Below are 15,194 nucleotides of genomic sequence, written 5' to 3'. Positions count from 1 at the left end.
TATTGTAAGAATTTGTGACAGTAACGAAATATAAATATGTTGGGAATGGAAATGTGAGTTTAAGTTATTGATTAAAAATGAAAAAAAATGGAAATGTGATTAAATTTACAATGAATGATATGTAAAGTAAAAGCTACACTTTCATCGTGAATTTGATGATACACATCTTATCTTCTAATAAAAAAAATTATATTTATCCTAGTTTTTAATATTTGATGAATATGAAGTGTTTCATCCTTCAAGTAATAGGTGTATTTATATTTAAATTTATACCATTTTATATATTTGTTAAATATTTTTTTAAAATTGAAAATTAAAGAAAATAATACATAATATTTTCCTTGTCCTCCCACAACCTTTCTCACTTTCAGGGTAATAAACATGCTACTTATTTATAGAAGAATATTTTATATCTATAAAGTGAGTGTGAGAATGTGTGAATAAATTACAAAAGTCAAATGGTGAGTGCGAATAAACTAGGTAGTATTTAATTTCTATAAGCTTTATTTTTGAACAATAACCTGAATTTGTTTCATATTTGTTTTATATTAATCATTACTATATCAATAATCATAATTGATGTGAGTGTAACTTTATAGTACTAATGAAATTAAAATAAGTTTTCTTTTAGGTCAATCCAACCTAAATTTTAAATGATTCGCTTAACAAGATCCGTTCCAATTTGATTTGACCTAAATTTTTTTACCCAACTTAACATTCGTTCAATCCAACTATCTTGATCTAAAAGTATGGACTTTGATGTAAGATAAACCAATTAAAGTAATCATTATAATAAGCTGAATTTAAATATTTTAATTTTTTTATCCGCCTCTAAAATTTGAGATATAAGTTTATTAAAAGTCAATTAATAGATAATTCAAGAATTTTGTGGGAGTCAAAATGTCTTTTTTATGTATCACTTGTTTCAAGTTACATTTAATATAATTTTTTAAGGGTTAAATATATTTTTTTTCCTAACTTTCTTTAAGTGAAATTTGTAATTAGTTCATGTTCGAAATTTTGAACCAATTTAGTCTTTTATCTTTCGAAATATATAGATTTAGTCCTTTTAACCAAATTTTGTTAAGTTTATTTGACGTTTCAAACACGTTTGATAATAGTATTTGACTTCACATTAAAATCAAAATGTTTCAAATATTATCAACAACTCAAATACAATTCTGAAATGCGTTTGAAATATCAAATAAATATAACAAAATTTGATTATAAGGACTAAATTTACGAATTTTTAAAGTTGAAAGACTAAATTGGTTCAAAGTTTCAAAGAGAGACTAATTCCAAATTTCACTGGAAATTAAGGGACCAAAAACATATTTAATCCTTTTTTTTATTATTATTATAAATGACTTCTACCATATGAGAACTCGAGAGAGTAAATCACGTCCAACCTCAAATTCAAAATACATTTTACAATAAACTGAATAGAATTAATCTTCAAAAAAACCCTTATGAGAAAGTAAGAGAAGCAACTCCATCCTTTTTCCAATGAAACTACAACTTAACATCACTAAAATTTAAGATACAAGTTTTAGAACATCCTAGTCAGTTGACCCCATGCATCCAGTGTTCCTAAGATAAACCAAAAAAAAAAAAAAAACAAAACAAAACAAAACCTAGAAGGTGAAATAAAGTCATAGTTATTTTGCAGTAGTTTTCCTAAAAGTAAAAGATCTGCCACCCACTCACTAAGATTCTACATAATTATTTGGTTATAGGAGAAAGAACAATTTGGATGAGTGGATGTAACTTTTCCATGGGCATTGTTGCAAGAACAAGAAACTGGTTTTCCTGGTTTAGAAGAGACAATGTCAATATTATCGAGAACAAGGTTGAAACAACCAGGTGGACAACAATTTAAGTTAATAGCTTCGTCACTTGCAGATGTTCCGCTGAATCCACGGAATGTAACATCACTCACGCTCAATCCTTTTTTCTGAGTTCAAGAATGCAACATTCATAAGAAATAAGAAATAAGTCGAAATCACAAAGATATAAACACGAACACAAAGTTAAGAGTACCTTTGAATGTTTACTTCCGTAGTACTGGTCTATAATAATTGGGTTCTCAACCTGTGTTAATTTGATGTCCTCAAAACTTATGTGTTTTGCATAACCTGATCCACCCTAAAAAATTTGGACAATGTATGAGATATTTTAGTTCATTATGGTCTTACATTGTTTAATCGTTAAAATTATAGATCATATTTCAAATATAATAATTTTAGAATATATATTTATTTGATGTTGTTTGTTTACTTTAGCTCCTTTTTATTTATTTTCTTATAATAACTTTTTTTAAACTGTTGTCAGCAAAAATCGTGACAGAACAATGAACAAAAAATAATTAATAGAATTTAAAAATAGAGTTTTTGAGTTATCATACAACACTGGAATTTTGGTCCAGAAGTCGATTAACATCCTATCACGTATGTCCTAAAACGATATTTTTAATTAAACGTGAAAATGGCTATGGTATTTTTCAAATTGTTTATTCTCTCGAAAATAGAAAAAAAAAATACTCAAAAGTACTTTAAACATGTCATCTTTGCTAACTTGTGGTCGGAATATATATTTATTTGATGTTGGTTTTTTACTTTAGTTTTTTTCCATATATACTCCTATCCTTCCATAGGCTTTGATTCCTAGTTTCACCAATTCTAAAATCAATGTTACAAGATTAAAAATAGTATTTTCTCACACATTACTATGGCTTTTTATATAATTACTTCATTGGAGCTAAAGAAAAACAAAAGCTATTACTTACTGGTGCTGTCTTGATTCTTGCTCCATTTGTAGTGTGGCTGAAGCTGCAATTTTTTACATTAACTTCTGTCACTGTTTCATAAGATCCGTCTCTACCCAGGCTGCCAATGCTGTTAATTTGTTCATGTTATTGGATTAGGGTTTGTTGAATTTGGGAGTCAAAAAAAAATATTAACTAAACATTCCAATTTTTTATATAAATAAACCTTATTCCATGGCCTGGTCCACAAGCAATTCGAGTAGCATTGATGTAAGAGGAGCCATCACTAATGGCTATGCAATCATCACCTTTACACAAAGAAAATTGAACAAATAACAGTTATTTTTTAATGCATGTATAAAATTAACAGCTTGAAACATTAAATTTTTGTACGTAATATATGAAAACATGATTTACCACATTGTATGGTGGAATCTTCAATGAAGATATTTTTTGAAGAATAAATGTCAATTCCATCGGTGTTGGGGCTGTCACCAGGAGAATCAATGTTGATATGAGAGATTCTGGCATTCTCACAATTATTTATCCTTATGTGAGCTTTTGGGCTGTTCGTGATGCTCACGTGACTAACACTAAGATCCTTACAAGACTTGAACCTAAGAATCTGCATCAACCACATCAAACATTTAGTCTCAGCGTTTAAAAACTAAAACATGTTATGCTCCAGCTTGCAATTATCAATTCATGTATATGTTTGGAAGATAAAATGTCATGAACTATTCGATATGAAGATTTACCGATACAACATCAATGAGATATGAACTCGGTCTATATAAGAAATTGACACACCATTTCTAATCCAAAATTTGAAAGTAATAAGTTTGTGACTATGAAGCTCAGACACACATGATATGTCCCGTGTGTGACACGTATCGGACACTGACGTTTCTACGATGATACTCGTAAAATACACTACATCAAATTTGAAAGATATTTTTTTTCTCTTTGACATGGTTACAACACGATGTTAAAATTCACAAATCTAACAATTTTTTAAGACCCATAAACTAACTTATTACATAAGTTTCTATTATGTTGATTAAAATAAGAAACAAATTTTATACAATCACTACTTTTCACTTCTTGAATATTAGATTCATTTGTTGCGTTAGTGGACACATTGTGTTAGATGACAATTTCAAACATATATGTATATACACATCGTGTCCCGTGTCCTATATTTTTTCAATTTAGTCGTATTTATATGTCTGTGTCCGTGTCGTATCTGTGTCCATATCCAGACAACATAGTTTGTGAGTCTTGTTCTTTATATGATGTTCAATTTTATCACTTTTACCTAATATCAGACTTAGATTTACTCTTATATTCCCAAGAAAATATGATGTATTTCATTGTAAAGACAAAAAACACATAGTTTAGATAGAGTAGTCAAACCGTTGGTCTTCCACAACTCTCGCATTTCCACCAAGAAGAACCATAGCCATCAATTGATCCTCCACTTCCATCAATTGAGAGATTATTTACGTTTGAGATTACTATCAAATTACTTGTACCTTTTCGCCATCCATCTTTCGTAGGTGCAACTATTTTCCCTTCAATCTGAAAGATATTTTGTAGCCAGATAATTTTAGATAGAGGTTTCATATATCCATAAGCTTCAAGGTGCAACTATTTTCATTTTTTTTTCAAATCAGATTTTATAGTAACAAATTGAAAAGAATTTTTTTTTAATTTTATTTTGAAAATAAAATATTTAAAACGTCTATTTGTCATTACTTATTAATTTATCTGAAAAAAGAAGCAATTATTCAACTAGTGATACAATCTATAGATTAGATTCCCCAAATCAAACAAATTTAAATGATGAATAAACTAAACTTATAACAAGAATCAATGTTTTGCAATTGTGATTTACATGAAGGAAATCAAATATATAAGCTAAATTGTATATTTTAACACAAGAATATATCATGTTATATAGTTTTGTCTGTATAATTTATTTCATTCAAGTAAATTACAGTTCTTTCCTTCAGATGTGCAAGTGTTGCATAGTTTTTTCTATTGTTATTTCATTCCACTTAATCCAATTGTTAAAAAACATTATTCATTGGATTTGAAATTTTATTTCTAATTGAAGCTAAATTAAATATATTTGTAATTTACGAAGCTATTCTTTATTTGCTTGATGCAAGCAAAGTGAAATACTGTTTGAGCAAGAGACCAAATTTCTACTCAAATTTGTTTATAAGAGTATATAAGAAGAGTAGAAAATGATCGAGAAAGTATTGGAAAAATAAATATTTTAGGAAAAAATTTATAATAATTTACACACACTAAACCAAAATTCAGTAGTTATAAGAAAAACATTGATAACATTATTAAAATTCAGTAAAAATCAAAGAAAAATATTTTATACCTCCAAAATTAAATAATATTTCTCGAGGAAAAAGTCACTCCGTGTCTATAGTTATAAGAAGTCAAAAATTTAAAAAAAAAAACATTGATAAGAAAAACATTAAAATTTATTATAGTCAAAAGTGAAAGAAAAATATTTTTTACCACTAAAATTTAAAAAAAATCAATCCAAAATTAAAGAAGTTGTACCCTAATATTAATTTTTGTGGCACTGCAAGGACCATTGAGGGCTATGCCTTTCACCAAGAATACTCTATTTTCTGGTATAATAAGAGTTGATGTTCCTTTTGTTCCACATGTCTCTTTCCATGCACTCACAAAAGCCTACATAAATAAAAAACACAAAGATTAATCATATTAAATTAGAAAGATTAAACCCAAAATTACAAAAATAAAAGTGACATTTCTCATGAAGTATAATTTAAACTAATTTAAATACTCTATAAAAATATATAAAGAGGATTCCCTCTTTCGTGTAACATTTTAAAATACCAATTTTATCCTTTAAAATATAATTATTTATTATAATTTTAAAAATTGACCGTTATTTTTACAAGGTTTTTAAAAAAAATCATCTATCTCTATTTCTTCTCTTTTACTCTATTTATTCACTGTTATTTTCTCATTTTTCTTATATATTTCATTTTAATTTTAATAAATATAATTTTATTTTATATATTAACTTAAAAACATTACATTATCATCATCTACTAATACCATCACCTACTAATATCATGTCTGTAGTATCATGTCTGTAGTGCACCTCATATGTGTATAAGCCGGTAGAAAGTAAAGAAAATCTCATGAAACAAAAAAAAAGTACCTTAGAATCATCTGACTTGCCATCACCATGAGCACCATAATCTATCACATTATAAGTGTTTTCTTTCTCTTCTGTTTTAACACACCTCGCACACAAACATGGTGAAATAAAACCAAGAATGAAAAGAAAAATGATTAATCTTTGCATGTTTGAGAAGAGTGAGATTGACTTAATTAGTTGAAGAGTGGTGTTGGAATTTTATCAGGTATTGTAATTTCGTTTAAATAGAGAATTTGCATCAGAAAAACAAACAAAAAGAAAAACGTAAAAATATATTAAATGTGTTTTCAATGAGGGAGGCAATTAACGGATCAATAATAATAGTTATTGATTATATTAAATATAGAATATATTAGATATATTATGACTAAAATGTGATACAATATTTTTTCATCTTCCATATTTATTGATGTATGGCAGTTTCCCTACAATTTATTATCATATTGGTCAAAATAATTAAATATTATTTATCATATTTATTATATTCAATATAAACTGTCTTTTTTAGTGAAACCCTTCAAATTAAATGGAATAGTAAATTGAAGATTATTTATTTATTTTTAGTAGTAATACATTCTTATTTATTACAAATACTTTCTCTGTACAAAAATAATTGTAATTTGTTCTTTAAACTGACTGATGTTCTCCATTTTAATAAAATATTATTATTTATTTCTAATTTGAACCCAATTACATTAATATTAATGTATTTATAATTTCAAATATTTTTTACTAAAAAAATAATACTCTTTTAGTAAATAATTATAATAAAAGTCATGTTTATTATTATTATTATTATTATTATTATTATTATTATTATTATTATTATTAATAAGAGAATACTTCAAACACCTAAGTCAGTTTAATCACGCTTAAATAATTTACCTATCATGCACAATTAAATTATCAAACAATTTTATGATAAAACATTTCTATTATAATACATGTCTATATAATATTTTTTTGAATTCTTTTGTAAAACAGAAAATGTCGATGACCATAGCTTTGACATCAGCATTTACATAGAGTAATGTTTTTCGTCATAAAAAATTGTAACGAATTCCTACTTTATTACAATTTTAATTTCATCACAAAAGCTTTTGTGGTAAACATCAAATGTGTATGAATTCTTCAAGTTATAGTTAATAAAAAATCAAAAAAGAAAAAGAAAAAAAAACAAATATACATACAATATTGATTATTGTAATTAAAATTAAGAAGATATTTTTAGCTTATACTTATTTATATTATAATTATACATGAAATTAAGTCAAAAATAATAAATAGATATTTATAATATTTGTATGTCTTATTATTCTTATCAAATTTTAAATTATACATAATAATAGCAATATTACTATTATTATTATTATTTGATAGTTTTACTCATTATTACGGATATAAAAAATATAAAAAATAAATATTTTATTAGTTATTCTGACTAATTCAGGTTTTAAAACATTGTGATCAATTGTGGACTTTTTTATTTATATAAACCACTTTTGAACTTTATTAACATACGTAGATTATTAGGATTATTTTTTTCTCAAACTAGAGCCTATTTAAGTACAATTTTTTTTGGTAAAAACTAAATTCTGATCATTCTTTTTATAATTTTGCATGTTGTTTGTTGTTGGAATCCTATTTTTTTATGAATGAATACCTAATAACATTTTTTTCTGGTTTTATATATTTTTATATTTACTTTTAATAAATTACTTTTTTAAAATTTATAACTTTTTTATAAACCCAAGTGAATATAAATTTAAAAAATATATTTAGTTTAATATGTATAAATTAATCAAGAATAAATATTTTGAATAGTAATTATAATAAAGAAGATCATTTAAATATATTGTAATTATGGTAATAGAAAAATTATAATAATAAAATATTATAAATGTGATAGTTTTTTGTCAAATTAATTTTAATAAATGTATATTTATTTGGTTAAAAGTATTTATGTAAAAACATTTTGTGTGTAAAAATTTAAGAAAAATAAAATAAAATAATATATGATTGTAGGTTGAAATATTTGAAAAAAATAATAATATAAAGTTAAAATGTAGTAATATAAATGTAAAGTTTATTTTTAAGAAAATATTTAATGAAAATATATTTAAATTAAAGGTAGTAATTAGAAAAGCAAATTACTTAGTATTAAAATTTTTAGTTTTGAAAAGAAAAAGTTAGTAATAAATGTGGAGTGAACAAAGAATAAAGAATAATATGAATTAAGGGAATTGAAATGAATTAGACAAATGTAACTATGTAGTAAAATTTAATTTAAGTTTTCTAACTTATTACACAAAACATATTGTTAGATAAATTATTTTAACCAAATAAAAAAAAACATTTAGTCCAAATAACCTATTTAAATAGTGTTGAATGATACTTTACAAAGAAATTATTTTTTTTAAAACAAATTGATAAAAAATAATCCATTCAAAATGAGTGTGTTAATATTTTGATCATATTTTTTTATTTTTTATTTTTAATTTAAATTAGAGTATAGCGAGTACGGATACCGGTGGGTACTGATTTTTTACAATGTCATTTAGAGATGGCAAATAAACTTACCCCATATGTATTGCTCGAACCCATTTCCGTTTTGACGGGGAATCCCCGCATTGACTGGGTATGGGTATGTGGAATCCTCGACCTTTTCAATTAGGTATGGGGATGTACATATCCCCGCCATAATATCTGTCCCCGTCATATCTCTGTCCCCATTTAAATTATTAAAATAGTCACAATTAATTAAGTAACTATATATATATATATATATATATATATATATATATTTTATTTCTTCTAATTATTTGGTTTGTCATGAAACTTATTCGCATCTCCAATATATTTTTTCATCTTATTATAACATTTATGTAGTTATGTTAAAATGATGTATGTTAATTAAAAAATTTTATGCCTCACATTTGAATATTTCTATTATTTTTTAATATTTTTATTTATTATATATTTTCCTTTTACACGAGAATGTTTATACTCTCAATTTAAGGTAATATAAAAAGAATTATTTACTTATTATTATTAATTTTTGTCTAATTTGAAGAATTCTTTTGTTTAATTAAAATAATTTTCGTTATTTTTCAACCATTGAGTATAAATGTTGATATTTGAAAAGTTTTCTTAGATCTCTAAGTTATTTTTCATCTTATCATACCCTTAATTATACATTTGATTTCTTTTGTGCGATTTTTTTCGATAGTCTCTCAAATTATTTCTAAGACACACATTTGTTAATTTTTTAATATTTTTTATTGTTTATTTTCATCATGTAGAATAATATTTCGATATATTCTATCTAATTATTTTTTATTTCTAACTCATTATTAATCAAATTATAATTTTTTCACTTTAATTGTATAAATAATTTTTATTTACTACAATATAAAAATTTGATGTAATTTCTATGAATATTTTTTTGTCACTATCCAACATATATTGGAATTCAAAAGATACAAAATCTATGTCAAAATTTTATTATTATGTTTATTATTTGTTCTTTGTATCATTTTGATTAAGTGATCTATTATAACTTTTATTAGTGTATAAAAAAGAGATTCATTGGAATTTAAAAAATTGAAGTAACCAAACATTTAAAATATATTTTAATTTGAATATTAGTTTTCCTTTTATATATTTTTTAAAATATTTTTTAATTTTATCAACTAAGTCTCACTCATGTTTGTAGTTTGCAAATTTAATAAATATTTTGGTTCTCATGAATTTTTATTTGGTATTCTAATCTAAAATGTAAACAATTATACTTTATTTCAAAATATTTGATATGGAAGAAACAATCATCCTCCTAATATTGAATATTTGATAATATTATGTTTTTTTGTTGTAATTTTTTTTTTTATAAAAATTAATATTGAAGTAATTAAAACACAGGTACGGGTATGGGTACGAAATTATATCCGTTACCCGGTGGGAATGAGAATGAATCAAAAGTTTGATACCCGTTGGGTTTGGGTATGGGAATAAGGATGAATTTTTTCTGCAAGAATGGATATGAGATAGCGAAACTCATCCCTGCCCTGTTATCATTCCTAATGTCATTTCTTATCCACGAATATCGGCGAATACCGGTTTTTTTAGCATCCTAGGCTTAGGTTAGAGCCTAATGAAACCTAATTTTTTACGACAATTATTCTTAGACCAAGTTGTATTTTGTTAAGCCTTCAAGGTTCCACTTGCACTTGGTCTTCCATTCGGAAATCCTTAACTTCTAGCAGTCCTGCTCCTCGTCCAAGGTGGAGGAATGCCGATAAAAGATACTCTAATACTTCGGGTTAACATGGCAGATGTCAGGAAATATTAAAGAATTTCAAAATATATTACTTACGTAATGAATGTATTATATATACACTATTTTACATGTAAGTTCCATTAAGACGGAACTTTTAGCCCAAAATACCTTTCTAACCCTTTTGAAATTCATTGATAATGGTGAAATTAAATTACCAAAGAGTTCTGACTAATCTTCTATTTCGATAGCTAATACCAAATATCTAGTCTTGGTAGGATAAGATCGGGTATGACTAGAACAAGAAACAGAAATCAATTCTATAATTTTTAAGATTTTAGTTTCTATTATTTTCGATCTATTTTCGTGTTTTGTATTGTTCTATTATTCTTTTACCGTGTTTTCAATATTATTTAATGAATAATTAAATCTCTGACAATTAATTTACATAATCAACATACGAATTTGAATAATCATTCGAGAATTTGAATTTCTTCTTCTCTTTCTTAACTTTTTTTTTTTTTATGAATTTGCGTTTTTTAAATTATAATTTAAACTAAAAATCAACTGAGTTTTAATTTTAACTTAATGTGAATTAGGTTGAATAATGATATTGAAGTTTAATTAGTTTAAATTGATTGATTAATTAAATCTAATTATTTAAACTCAGATTAAATTATAATTTTTGAATTGATTAATTGAATGAGTTTATTATGAATTATTTACGCATTAAAAACAAAGATAGTATGTACATCAATTAAAATCAAACTCTACAATATTAATTATCTTTGTTAAATACTAGCGAAATGCTACATGTGTTATTTTTTTATAATAATAAAATTATAATTATAAAAAAAATGCATAAATTTTACAATTTGATTATAGATAATTATTATTTATTTTGTAAATAATTTTTTAATTTAAAAAATAGTTAAATTAAAAAAACGATTAAAATTGAAAAAAATTGTTACTTGAAGGGTAAAATTAAATATAAATATTTTTTATGATTAATTAAATACTTGAAGGTATTTTTATAATTAAAAAATATTAAATTTTTAAAAAAAAGTCAAACCATGAAAAGAAATAATTGTTTTAATTTAAAAAACGCATTTAAGAAATAACAGTGAAAAACAAATATGAACAAAAAGAAGAACTTTATATATAAGTATAATAATACATCGTGAAAATTAATGATAATATTTATTAAATATAGAAAAGATTATTGATAATAATTATATTTAATTGGCAACTAATCTTTCGTAGATAATCATTTCTTACAAAATTATAAAATTTGCAAATACTTCCTACAAAATTTGTTGTGAAAAGTGTTTTATACAAAATATTTTGCAAGAAAATTAGTAGCAATTTCTTGCAATTTTTTTTTTACAACAAAACTTGTAGGTATTTCTTACAAAAAAAAAATCAATATAAAATTGACTGGAGATATGAGTTTTTTTAGTAGTGAATCTTAACGTCCTAAATTAATAAGTTATAAATGCACATTAATTACTCTCTCATGCCTAAACAATATTATCTTGTATCCCAATTAGTGATGGCAACATAGCGTGTGGAGCAGAATGAGTTTTGTTATTCATATGTTTTTAAGGAAAATTTATTCTTATTTCCACATTTAAATTCAATGAGTATGGAATTTTGTCTCATTTTCATTCTCCCCAGATAACGAATATACTCTTACCCGTAATATTAATTAATTAATTTTTATAAAATTATAAAAAAATCTTATAAAATAAACATAATATTATCAAATATATCTTGTCAAAAACTAGGGCCTCTACTCTCACATTTGAATCAGTACGCTCTATGTGAGACTAACTAACTCTTTAGAGCTTTAGGATGCAATCCTTACTTAATTATATACTGAGGCACCACTACGAAACCATAATAAGAGTTTTGTGGAATTACGTCCATTACCTGAGACACCACCATGAGCGCTCACTAAGAGGGTCATGACATTACGTCCTTACATAAGGCACCACTACGAACTCTCATCAAGAGGTTCATGGAATTACGTCCATTAGATGAGTCGCCACCATGAACTCTCACCACGAGGTTCATGGAATTACGTCCATTAGATGACGCACCACCATTAACTCTCACCACGAGGTTCATGGAATTACGTCCATTAGATGAGGCACCACCATGAACTCTCACCACGAGGTTCATGGAATTACGTCCTACCCATACCTTATCCATGTTTCACCAACCAACCATAAAGTTCTCATGCATACCAATTTCATGCCAATATATAGATAACCAACCATCCAATCATATTTCATACCAACCTCATACCAAACTCATCAATTCCAGCCCATACAATCAGATATTACATGCATATTCACATACTTCATACTTTAAATAAAGCAAACCAGTCAATCATGCAACCAACAAAAATTATGTAAGAAATCAACACGGTCTGCGTCAGGTCTCGCTCAAGCTAGGAGCTCTCGCTCAGGCGAGAGGAGTGGTCTCGCTCAAGCTGTAGGCTCTTGCTTAGGTGAGACTACGAACAGAGGCCCTGGAAGGTTTTGCGAGCTTTCGCTTAAGCGAGACCATCTCGCCTGAGTGAGATGGTTTGTCGCTCAAAAACTCAATTTTTCGCCTGAGCGAGTGCTCGAGCAAAAACCCTGGGCGAGCTTCTGCTACTCTCGCCTAGGCGAGATGAGCTCGCTTGGACGAAAATAACAATTCTCCCTCAATATTCCACTCTTGTAACACCAAAAAACAACCAAACACTTCCATATAGTTCATTCACACACGAATACAAACACTTTCCAAATCATTTTGAGCATGAAACAAATGGAAACAAACCACATACTTCAAAAATGCGAAAAGGACCTAACTTCCCTTACTTGGACAAATTTTAGCGAAAGAGACAAGCACTCAATAAACAACATAGTAGCTCTAGGAGCCGATTCGTGAGCTGAAAACACTAACCCAGAAAGAAAAACGAGGTTATCCCGATGAATCTCTATTGGACTACGAAATATAGAGCTAAAGAGGAGAAGATAAGAGTTGAAGGTCAATTTACGTAGAGTAAAGGTGGGATTGAGCTAACTTGAAGAGAACCAGAGACCAAACCCTAGCAGAGAGTTGCTGTAATTCTAAGAGAGGGAGGAGAAGGGTTTTTCTGAAAAAGTGACAGAAATGGGTGTGTTAAGCTGGTTTAGGGGCTTTAGACACCCTATGGACCAGCCTCAGGCCCATAAGGCTAGACCCTAAAACATTAGAGCTGAAAATAAGTGGACCTTACATATTTTATTTGAATAGTATATAATATATAATATATAATATATAATATATAATATAATATATATATATATATATAATAGAAAGTTGAGATTCCGAGTAAATCATTTTATTTAATAATTTATTTAAAATGTGTACTTCTTTATTTTGTGAAATAAAAAATCCATTTAATAAATTTTAATAAATAAGATATTTACCCACCAATAAAAAACAATAACACATATTTGTTTTGAGATAATTTTACTAATATAACGTCATTATAAGGGTGTATGCTTTTGCTTGATCTATTGATGTCTAAGAATAAATTTTAATTTAATTATTATTGTCTGTTACTTTTTATTTTATTGGTATTAAAAATTATAATTAATGAGTTAAAAATTTTATTTAATAAATTATAATTTTGTTTATGAAAAAATAAATGATTAATTATCTTTATTCTCTTAATTAATTTTAATTCTATTTTCTTCTTTTATCTTTTTATTTGTTTGTAACCTCTTTTGTCTCACCTTATTTTCTTATCTTCTAAGAGTCTATCTTTTAGGGTTTTGACACATTACATTTCTTGAATCTCATATTGTCCGTTTGTACCAATTTTTTCATCCTCATCTCTAGTTAGTATGTTTTTTCCTTTTTATCTGTGTTGTTGTTTTTAGTCCGTTCTGGATTTGTATTAAAATTATAAATGCGTTTCTTTTGTTCGATTTTCTTTTTCTGTACTTTTTGATTTACGAGTTTCGAAGGTTTTTTTTTTACATATATCTCGACGATGAAGTGTAATTTATCTACAAAACTACTAATTTGTAGATAATAAATTAACTGAAGCATAATTCATAGTTAAGTTTTATGTAGAAAGACAATTCAATTTTAAGGAAAAAAATTACTTACTATTGAGTTGAGAAGAACAATAAATTTTGTAATTAATTTTATTAATGATTAATTTTAAAATAAACTATGTAGATTTGTGAAAAAGTTGAGACTTGTGAAGGACAACCGAGACTTGAGACTTCAAGATACTATAAGTTTACTTATTTGATAATCAGAACCATGTTTTATTGTTTTAACTTATTAATTTTATATACTTATCTTTAGTAGTGTTTTATATATGATAATTTTTTATTTCATATAAAAATATATAGATATGTAAACTATAAAATTTGAATCAGGATATTCAAAAATCCAAAAGAAGAGAAAAATTGAGGTTTTAATTGCATCACAAAAAGGAGTCATGAATAAAATTATAAAAGTAGATAAAAAAATAAATTAAAAAATACAAGTATGTCAGCAATGTCTCTAGAAAGATTAAATGGATTATCCTTATTATCTATTAAAAAAAATATTAAACGAAATTAATTATGATAATTTAATAAAAAATTTTACATAAAAAATTTTCAAAAAATAAATTTTAAATAAATGACCTTATTTTTTTAAGTTTATTTTAGTTCTTCCTAACTCTTAAAAACGGTCTTTGATGATATTGCGGTATTGTATATATTATATAGTTAATAAATTCTGTGTGGAAAAAATAACACTTTGAAGGTAATTTCAAAAAGGGTCAAGCTAGTTATTATTTTAACTATTGTTATTTGATGATCATGAAAAAGATACGAGTTACAAGTCAATACTATAAGAAAATATTTAAATACAATCACTTTTAAATAAAAAATAATTAG

At 25.6% G+C, this 15,194-nt stretch overlaps 1 protein-coding gene across 1 annotated transcript; it reads right to left on the bottom strand.

Moving 5' to 3' along the window:
• Positions 1-1,564: 1,564 nt before the first annotated feature.
• Positions 1,565-6,131, bottom strand: LOC114166945 (putative polygalacturonase At3g15720). Its single transcript, XM_085667590.1, has 8 exons — positions 5,985-6,131; positions 5,351-5,485; positions 4,181-4,345; positions 3,182-3,389; positions 2,991-3,072; positions 2,786-2,894; positions 2,041-2,145; positions 1,565-1,954 (listed from the first exon to the last, which is right to left on the bottom strand). The coding sequence occupies exons 1-8, from the start codon at positions 6,129-6,131 to the stop codon at positions 1,715-1,717; spliced, it is 1,191 nt and encodes a 396-aa protein (XP_085523716.1). The 3' UTR covers positions 1,565-1,714.
• Between the last annotated feature and the right edge of the window lie 9,063 nt (positions 6,132-15,194).

This window comes from Vigna unguiculata, chromosome 10 (assembly GCF_037176805.1).
Source record: "Vigna unguiculata cultivar grain cowpea cultivar isolate G323 ecotype 2 chromosome 10, ASM3717680v1, whole genome shotgun sequence".
NCBI lineage: Eukaryota > Viridiplantae > Streptophyta > Magnoliopsida > Fabales > Fabaceae > Vigna > Vigna unguiculata.
The sequence above is the reverse complement of the archived record's forward strand: the minus strand, read 5'-3'. Positions and strand labels throughout refer to the sequence as shown.

What these genes read in the sequence shown, in the direction of transcription:
- LOC114166945 (XM_085667590.1), bottom strand. Translation starts at nt 6,131, where the DNA reads ATGCAAAGATTAATCATTTTTCTTTTCATTCTTGGTTTTATTTCACCA. An exon ending in AGAGTTGTGGAAGACCAACG is followed by an intron (nt 3,390 to 4,180) that starts GTTTGACTACTC and finishes TGGTTGATGCAG; the next exon opens with ATTCTTAGGTTCAAGTCTTG. An exon ending in CAAGAATCAAGACAGCACCA is followed by an intron (nt 2,146 to 2,785) that starts GTAAGTAATAGC and finishes CAAATTTTTTAG; the next exon opens with GGTGGATCAGGTTATGCAAA.